The sequence below is a fragment of the Coturnix japonica genome, chromosome 8 (assembly GCF_054131305.1).
Source record: "Coturnix japonica strain WE chromosome 8, WE-NBRP24, whole genome shotgun sequence".
NCBI classification, from domain to species: Eukaryota; Metazoa; Chordata; class Aves; order Galliformes; family Phasianidae; genus Coturnix; species Coturnix japonica.
In genome coordinates, this window is record NC_140670.1 from 18,302,319 (window position 1) to 18,312,244 (window position 9,926).

A 9,926-nucleotide genomic window follows, 5' to 3' on the forward strand; every position below is an offset into this window, starting at 1 on the left:
CACATCAATTCAGAGATTTTGTTTTCACTCCTACATATCTCAAGTTTCTGCTAAGTCATTAACAGAAGACACAGTTAAGTCCTTCACCTGAGTGCTGACTCTCATTGTATCCTGGAAGAGTAGAGAAGAATCAGAGTCCTTTGGATAACTGTGTTTTTTCCAGCAACTCTCTAGCAGAAACTCCTATTTGAAATCAAGCTCTGATCCTGACAGTGATTTCCCGGACATGGCTAGAGTTAGGTAAAAAAGTTCTATCTAGAGTTAAAAGGAAGAACCATACAAAGGTATTTGCTCTTATAAGAGTTTATTTAGTATCTGTTCCAAGAACCTAGATGATCTAGACTTTAAATAACAAGGTTAGTACAAAAGAGTATGGAATATGCACTGAATCTGAAGATGGACAAGATCTGCAACCCAGCAGTTGTGCAGCTGTGGTAAATAACAGGTGTAGCTGCAAAAAGCTTACAGGTTGAAAGGTAAGGAGTAACAGGTAGGTGAGGTAAGTAAACAGTTGAGTTTAAGGCAGAAAAATAAGTAACAATAATAAATAGTATCCTTTATCCTGAACTCTAATGAATATGGATTGCAGCAAGGTCCTTAGAACTAAACCTTTTTCAGGTCTGTCTCAATTAATTCTTTGGTCATAAACATATATTTATTTATTTATATATACTTCTAAAACAGCAGTATTGGCTTCAACATTTATGTGTATGCTTCTCTTAAAATCAGTCTCAATGTATTTAAGACAATAAGTGGAATCAGAAAAGACATAGAAAAAGAACATTGTCTAAAACCATTTTATCTGCTCTGATTACATTACATCCTCCCCTCCAGAAAAACAAACAAACAAACTTCTGAAGAGCAATTGTATTAAGCCAGCTTAATTACCCTTTAGACTTTGCTGAAAATCACAACAATGTAAGCTACACTCATTCTGAGGACATATAATAGCAAAGTCACCTATTCAAGCTAATATCAGAACATAGATAAGCTCCCAGAAGGTTTAATTTCCATTAAAAATAAAACAAAAGAAAATGATCATTGAAAAGATATGTCAAGCATCATACACTTCTGGGCCACAGAATATAAGAAGTGCCTTTTTCAGCACAGTAGCTGTGAACTGCTAAGTGATGTGGACAGAGAATATTTCTGCAGAGCAGTTGCAAAGCAGAGCACACGTGCTCCTCCTGGTATCAAGCAGATGCTGTGCCCCTCTGGTGATGCCCAGAACTTTGGGAACACCATGACTAGTTCTGCTTGCAGACTGAAATGCATACCAAGGCTGAACACTGGCACCATACAGGCTGGGAGCTGAGTGTTTTCTGGTGTTCATACCATTGGGCAACAGGTACCACTTCTAAGCCCACAGCTCAGTAACAACTTTACGCCACAAGATGGAGCTTCACACCAGCTGTAATGGCAACTCCACAACTGCATCTCTAAAATAGGAGCAGCAATTTCATTTGGATATTTAAAATTTATTCCAAAAAATACACCATATCCAATTAACCAGCCATTACGATGAAAGATTTATGGAATGAAATTTAAGAATGTATTTTCCTGAATACATTCACAGTAATATCTAAAAAGATATACAAGGATAAAGCGATTTAAAAGCATTTGCGGTGAACAATGGATGGTCCAGCTTCATCATATTCCTGTTTGCTGATCCACATCTGCTGGAAGGTAGAGAGGGAGGCAAGAATAGAGCCTCCAATCCAGACGGAGTACTTACGTTCAGGAGGAGCAATGATCTGATAAGAAATGAAACCATTAAACACAACGTTAAGCTATGAATTTGTTACACAAAACTATTAAAGCAGTAATGCTTTATATTAGTGAAAACACTGTATGCAAGCACTAATGTCAGTTAGCCATTGCAGCAAGCCATGAAGTTACAAAGTTGTTGCCTGAGCCTGAGCCTATACCCTTAGTTCTTCTGGTTGAATCAGACTGCCCAACACAGCAACATATGTGTGTATGTGCATTCATGACCATGAAAGATTAAAGGGGAGGCAACCGCTGTCATGGCATGAGACAAACATTAATGGTAGCCCAGGGGGGACTGGAAGAATGAAAGACCAATGGAACATTCCTAGTGATACAGCTGACAAAATGTTTGCAAAGCAAAGAAGGGGAGAGCTGAAGCAGCAGAAGGACAAATAACTTGTTAGAGTCTTTTTCTTAACTTATAAGCCAAGGACAGAAGCAGCATTTCCTACACCTGAATTCCATTAGCCAAAAATTGCTGAAGAAGTTGCTGCTCTACAAAAATGTATGTTGCTGATTCCATGCTATTTTTCCTTGGCCTTGCTAGGTCAGTTTGCAGAACTCAGCATAAGAAAGGAAGGGAGAAGAGAGAAGGCTCCTCTCTTTTTTCAGCAACCAGGGTAACTAGTCCAGTTACCAGGAGATGATTTAGTAGAACATACAGACTTGACTAAAAATATGTACAAAGCCCTTTGTAAAGAGTTGTTATTTTTTTGTTAGATTTTTGAGGATTTTTTACATGCCTCCTTAAGTAGTTTACAAATAATTGCACTGTACCTTGATCTTCATGGTGCTGGGAGCTAGAGCAGTTATTTCCTTTTGCATCCTGTCTGCAATGCCCGGGTACATTGTAGTGCCACCAGAAAGCACATTGTTGGCATAAAGATCCTTTCTGATGTCTATGTCACACTTCATGATGCTGTTGTAAGTGGTTTCATGAATGCCAGCAGATTCCATCCCTATGGAAATGACAGCAAAACTCTGAGAAAGCAACTCCGTACAGAGATTTAAATTGTTAACACCGAACAGACAGTGTGAGCTGCAGTTTGTCTTTGGAAGACAACAGTCTTCAAGCCTGCTGAAATATGAAAAGTCATTCTGCATCTGTTTGAATTATTTGCTAGGGAGCTCCTTCAGGAACAGCCTTCTTTCACCACCCCTGTGTACACACTCAACTCCTCACTGAGAAGAAACTCTATGGGTATGGAGCAATACAGTTTCCAGTAGGCTTTTGCAGACAATCTCATATGTCCTAAGAATTCCTTATATGGTGCTGGAATAATTTGTTTTCTTTTTCTTACTTTTCCCCCCTTTTTTTTCGCTCTTCTTAAACTGAGCCAGCTCAGAGACAAAACAGTCAAAACATGTCCCAATGCTTCTCATTATTCAGTAACTTAATCTATTTCTGAGCTGATATTCTATCAAATTGGACTTTTATGTGACCTTGCTGCAAGCTTGCATCCCTGACCATTGATTTGTTATGCAAATGTGATGCACTCTGGATTCAGATTTTGGGACAGTCTATCAGTAGAATAAAAGTAGTGATTTTTGTTTGTTTGTTTGTTTTTTAATCCCTCTCTGAAAGCACATTCAGACTATAACCCTCATACTATTTAGAAAAGTGTTTCTGCTGCCAAAAGTTTCATAGTAACCAATACATAATATACAAAGTGGTGTGGGCTCAAAGCCAGAAATAAACACTCAGGGTTTATTTTGAGAAAGCATTTTGTTTTACTGCTTGACATAAAGTTCCTCCCAGTGTATTAATAGTACTGTTCTGAAAGATTATTTTATAATGGGCACGGGGACATACTTGGGTATATATCTAAATGAGCAAGAAGTGGGATACAATCAGAAGAAAATAGAGACTCAATATTTATGAGCAGCTTAGCAAAGCACAACAGTCATGCAACCTACCAATGAAAGATGGCTGGAAGAGAGTCTCTGGGCAGCGGAAACGTTCATTTCCAATGGTGATGACCTGGCCATCAGGAAGCTCATAGCTTTTTTCCAGAGAGGAGGAAGAGGCAGCAGTGGCCATCTCATTTTCAAAGTCCAGGGCCACATAACACAGTTTCTCCTTGATATCACGGACAATTTCACGCTCCGCTGTTGAGAAGATTCAGTTTTTAGAATGGCATTCAGCCACACTTTCATTCTCCAACATCCTCTCCATTATAACACGGATCCTCTCTGCCAGTCCTGCAGAGAAACTACTTTTTCCCTGTTGGATTCTTTCTTGATAATAAAACAACCGCAGAACCACTGCTATTCCTTCTAAGGCCACTAGAAACATTGCACGTTAAACAACTTCCCTTCTCATCTAGCAGAATGTCCTTACCAGTGGTCACAAAGGAGTAGCCACGTTCTGTCAGGATCTTCATGAGGTAGTCTGTCAGGTCACGGCCAGCCAGGTCCAGACGCATGATGGCATGGGGCAAAGCATAGCCTTCATAGATGGGCACGTTGTGGGTGACACCATCCCCAGAGTCAAGCACAATCCCTTTGAGAAGATAACACACAATTATACTCAGGCGCTCACACACAACTGTTCTGAACACCAGTGCCACCCCAGAAGCCTACCTGTGGTACGTCCAGAAGCATACAGGGACAGAACAGCTTGAATAGCTACATACATGGCTGGGACATTGAAAGTCTCAAACATAATCTGAAATGCAATTAACATAATTAGCTTAGCAGTAGGGATTTTAGCTTAGTTGTAGCATTACAACAAAGAAAAGGGAAAACACAAATTTTTCATATTTAGTGATGGTTGGTAATAACAAGGAAGGAAAATACATTTGAATAAAATGTTTGTCCTTTCAGACCCCTCTGTATCTGATCTATATCTATGATGTATTAATACAGACACATTGAAGATCATTTTATAGTAGGCCTGGACACACACACAGAAAAAGATGAAAGTGACAACACTTGGACAGACTGGAGTTCTCACATCCAAAACTGATACAAAGACTTTCTCAAGTAAATGTAGTAACACAGAAAACAGATACAGAGTCACTTTCTATTTTCCCTTACTGAGAGATAAACACTACAGAACATTCAAGTCGTCACAGCTAACTGAAATGATGATGTTCACACTCTGCTGAATCTACAAACTTGGAATTATTCCATAGCTGCAGGATGAGATTACCTGGGTCATTTTCTCTCGATTGGCTTTGGGATTCAGTGGTGCTTCAGTCAGCAGAGTTGGGTGCTCCTCAGGTGCAACACGGAGCTCATTATAGAAGGAGTGATGCCAGATCTGAGGACAATGACAGAAGGCAAAGGAGAAAAATACCATCAACTAACAGCTCAGCATGACTTTCAGACAGGTTTAATGCTCCAGCATTCTGCTTATAGGACTTTAGAGAATGGTAAGGTATGTTTCGCATGCATTTGTTCTTACAGCCTCGGTAGAAATTACCAAGGTACCTGAAAAAGGAAACACTCAATCCTCAGGTTAGAAATATCACTGCTAATGATAATCTATATCTTCAAAGGGCACAAAAATGAATGAAAATAAATAGAATCTTATAACAGGAAAGAGAAATGCACAGGCTTAATTACAGCTTGCTGCTAACAAGCTTCTCATTAAACCACACCTGACAGCACAACACTTTCATCTAAAATTTACCAAGTAATGTGTTAAACATTCTGTTCAAGTGATTGTCTACCAATGATGCACATTATTTCAGTTCTGATGTACCTTCTCCATGTCATCCCAGTTGGTAATGATGCCATGTTCTATGGGGTATTTCAAGGTCAGGATTCCTCTCTTGCTTTGAGCTTCATCACCTACATAGCTGTCTTTTTGACCCATACCAACCATCACACCCTATAAAATAACACAAATAGAGTTAGTCTCTCGAGGAGAGGTGCCACAGAATAGTTACATCAGCTGAGATAAATTCAGTTGCCAATAATACAAATTACCAAATACTTCACAAATACTAATGACTGGAGAATCAATTGTTCTTTAATTTCCAAAATGGAATATTAAGCCAACTCAAATCTCTTGAGTTCATTTTTCCACTACAATTAAAGTAAACAGCAAACAAGTACATTTTTTATATGATATTCAATTGTATTCACACAGAAGAAGTACAGTGTTAAATTCATCAGGATGAAATAGAGTAATAGGCTTGTTTTGTTGTTACTCAGGGATAACCTGTCTGCTGAAGTGTAAGACATCGGAAGGGGACACTGCCATCTAAGGGCCAGAATGCGGCAATACACAATTCAGATTTTCTAAGTCTATGTACAGGAAGTTGGAAACTACTCTGGATGTACGGTAGTCTCTATGCTTTAAGTTAGAAATACTGTTAAAAATAGTATACTGTAGGATGCTTTGACTACCTAACACTCTTACCAGAACTTCAGTCATTTTGTGCTCCAAGACGCTAGAAATCTGCTGTATATTTTCCTTTTATGACTGTCTGATTTATTTTTGAGCAATTAATATAATTAATCCTGTCTATAGAAGATAACATTTGAATATTTACTTTTTAAAATCATGGTAATGTTCAGAAGCTTCATTTAGAAGCTATACCAAATTCAATTAGGCTATACCAAAAGGCACGTATTTCACTTGCCCTCAATGGCTTGAAAACTTATTAGCAAGGTGCATAAAGTGACTCATCTTACAGCCTATCTCTTCTTATTTCAACATGTCCTTAGGTGACACAGAAGATATTAGTTGGATTTTAAACCCAGCAGCCAGCTTAGTTTGTAATGTTGATATGGCTCAGCAACCTTGTGTTTAACAACTCAGCTAATAAGTACAGTTTGCAAACTATTAAAATTGATGGGAATGTATCATATGCTCAAACGTAAAACTAAAAAAAAAAAAAAAAAAAACCTAAAAAAAAAAAAAAAAAAAAGCATAAACTAGAAGAAAAAAAACCAAAAACTAAGAATAAGAAAATAATTCCTAGAAACCCCAGAGAGGTGTCTGTCTGTAACACAGTTAAAAGTAGAAGGAAGGTTGATAGGAAGCGAACTGACAACTTCTCCTTCCTCCCTTAGTTCCCTGCATTTCATCTATTGTCAGTTTTAGAGCAGTCAAAAATTGGAGATATTTCTCCAGTATCCTTTGCTTTTAAACTGCCTGTACTCACCAAGTTCTCTGGGAGATGCAAAGTAGAGGGAGAAAGAGCATAGAAGGAAGTGCAAGAAACTGAGGATTCCTCTCACAAGGCTAACAAATCTGCTTGGACTGCTGGACACATTTTGCCTATAAATACCATGTTACTCAGACCATCTGGTTAGCCCCAGATGCAGGAAAAGGTAACTCTGGGATGGAGAGCTGGGGATGGGGCGTGTGTCCAAGCCCAGTATGGAATAACTAAAGCACTTCATCACCTGGTGCCTGGGACGACCCACGATGGAGGGGAAAACTGCTCTTGGAGCATCATCCCCAGCGAAGCCGGCCTTACAAAGCCCTGACCCATTGTCACAGACAAGGGCAGTGCTGTCTTCCTCCTCACACATCTTCTATGTCAGTGTCTGCAGGTGCTCCAAGCAGAAAACAGCCCTATGAAAACAACAGGAAAAGAATAATTGAAAAAAAACCAAACAAACAACAAAGTGAGGTATCACCGTAAGAGTGAATATGGTATAAAAAGAACTGATGCTCAGGAGGGTTGTATGCACCAGACATAATTCAAGGTATTCCATAGAACAATTGCAGTCCTGCTGCATGGACAGACAAGTAAATAACAGCTTTGAGACAGCAAATGTTTATCTAAATTCAGCCACGGAAATCCACCGCTGGGGAGTAGGTGGGAGATAAAGATGACTGCTGGACTGACAGCTGCATAAACAAAGGTCCCATTGCATCAGAATCAGCCTGATGTCCCCTGCCTCTATCATCCTGACAAGACTGAAGCATGTAGAAAGATGATAACCTGACTTTAAAATGCAGTCAAGGACAGCGTGTGTTTTAAAACTGTCCATAGTATGTGCTCCATCATCATTTCAAACCAGCTAATAAGCTGCATTTGTAGAATAACAGAGTAATTTATGCTGGCTCCCTGCTTCACTAAAACAGAAATTGCTTTTCTCCTCAGGCAACAGGAAGATAACAAGGGTAATAAAAATGCTTTAAAGGGTTTGTATTAAAGTCAATTATGGAAACAAGCCCTGAATACCAGCACTTGAGAAAAACTATTTGCCCACAATTTATAGTGTGTCAGGGAATCACTTGACTAGCTGGGAGCCCGGACTTCCATGCAGAGTTCAACAAATTGCAATGTGTTAACAGCTAAAGGAGACAGATGTCATCCTGCAGCCCAGCTGGCTCCTCATGCAGCCACTCAAACCTACTGCCATGGGAATGCTGAAAGCGCAGGACAAAGCAGCAGTGGAGTCAGTGAGAGCCATGGCTGATGAGTATGGGAGCACGAGGCAGCGTTCGGACTCCACCATAGGTGGACAAGCAGGGACAGCCTCCACCAAACCCTTCGCTGCTGACCCTTCACAGCCACAAGACATGGCTGCTGGGCTGCCACTGCAGGCTGCAGTTCTGTACAGGCATTGTAGCTCCCAGGAGAAGGCACAGACAAGGAAATCCCACCTTGATGTGCTCCAGATATTTTGTCATTATTCCCAGGAAAGGAAAATAGGTTGCAATTTTTGCATTTATTAAACTCTTGGGAAAACAGGCTCTTTATATTTAAGCATTTAGTCAATGGAGTACAATTGTTATCTAACATGAATGAACAGAGTGGTTTAGACAAACCATTTCCTAATTAGGAAATATGCTTTCCAACAGTCTGTTTTTGGAACAGAGTTTGAGGTCAGGGGGTTTGCTCAAACCAATGCAGAGAATGCAATGCCAAAAATCACTTGGGGGAGGGGGGAGGAGGGAGCAGGAAAGGCTACATTTCTGAGCTTGGTGGACTCTAATGAAAACCATATTTAGTAATAAAGTACAAAAAGCTGGAAAACCAAAACTGAATCATTCAGGCAGGACACTGCTTCCAAGGAGTGAGTTACAGCTCAGGACTGTCATGGTATGCAGTAGTAACATCCTCCAGCAGCAAAAGTCACTCAGCACTGCAGAATAAAGGAAAATATTCTCCCCAGCAATTAATACAGTATTTAGCCTCTTACTTCTATCTGCTTTACAGTGAAAGATAATCATTCACTTTCCCAGCCTTCACAGCATGCTATCACGAGAACAACTCCAGCCTCACAGGGAAACACTGTGTGTAACACAACCTTTAATAAAATGTTTGGCACTTTGTAGAACACAGTTTCATATATATACATAGACAGATGTATATATATATGCACATGCACCCTCATCGCATCAGACTAGATACTGCTATTTTGCATCTTCCACCTTCTCTTACAGTCACACTCCAAAACACTCATGTCAGTTTAAGCTTTATTTAAGAGCACCGAAGCAAAGCTGCTGAGAAACCACTACACAGCATGCAAATTCACCCATTCAGGAACTCTGTTCTGTCCAAAACTAACTCCCCAAGGGCACACAGGTTCACTTAAATTCCAGCTGTGCCATTACACAGTCTGTGTCTTAATATTGCTGTTGGTGTGTTGGTGGAATCGGCAAAATCATCAGATCCATTTCCCTTCCAAAAGTGCTATAAAACAAATACAACTCAGCGTTGTACATTAAAAGCATTCTACCAATTCAATTCTAGTAAGAAATGCCTAAGCAAACTGCAGCACAGCAGTACATCCTCCTGAATAGCTTCCATTTGACATTACATAATTAAAGTAATCCAGAAAACCATAAATCACACTGTTGGTTCAGTGCCACTTACCCTGACAGTGCTTGGCTGGGGTAGCAGCTCTAGGATGGTGCACTGTATCCAGATGCACCAGGGTTATATAGTCCCTTCAGCTCTTCTCCTCCCACCAGCCTCCCAAACAAGGAGCAGAGACGAGAGAGACAGAGCTGAAGTCTCTAACAAAACCATATAGGGACCTTATTACAAAAACCTCTAATCTGGGTGGCCACAGGCCCTGAGTCCCTTCTACTGCATTCCAATGCAGAGCTCATGAAACAGGAGGAGACTTTCAGCTGTGTAAGATAAACACTGCAGAACGTCAGGAGTGTTGCTAAAATGCAGCAAGAAAACCGTGCCCATGGCAGACACTCTCTGGCAGGAAGAGCACACTTTCGA

At 40.1% G+C, this 9,926-nt stretch overlaps 1 protein-coding gene across 1 annotated transcript; it reads right to left on the reverse strand.

Moving 5' to 3' along the window:
- Positions 1–287: 287 nt before the first annotated feature.
- ACTA2 (actin alpha 2, smooth muscle) lies at positions 288–9,604 on the reverse strand. Its single transcript, XM_015866808.3, has 9 exons — positions 9,564–9,604; positions 7,135–7,306; positions 5,480–5,608; positions 4,925–5,035; positions 4,354–4,438; positions 4,112–4,273; positions 3,688–3,879; positions 2,548–2,729; positions 288–1,754 (listed from the first exon to the last, which is right to left on the reverse strand). The coding sequence occupies exons 2-9, from the start codon at positions 7,261–7,263 to the stop codon at positions 1,611–1,613; spliced, it is 1,134 nt and encodes a 377-aa protein (XP_015722294.1). The 5' UTR covers positions 7,264–7,306; positions 9,564–9,604; the 3' UTR covers positions 288–1,610.
- Positions 9,605–9,926: the final 322 nt, after the last annotated feature.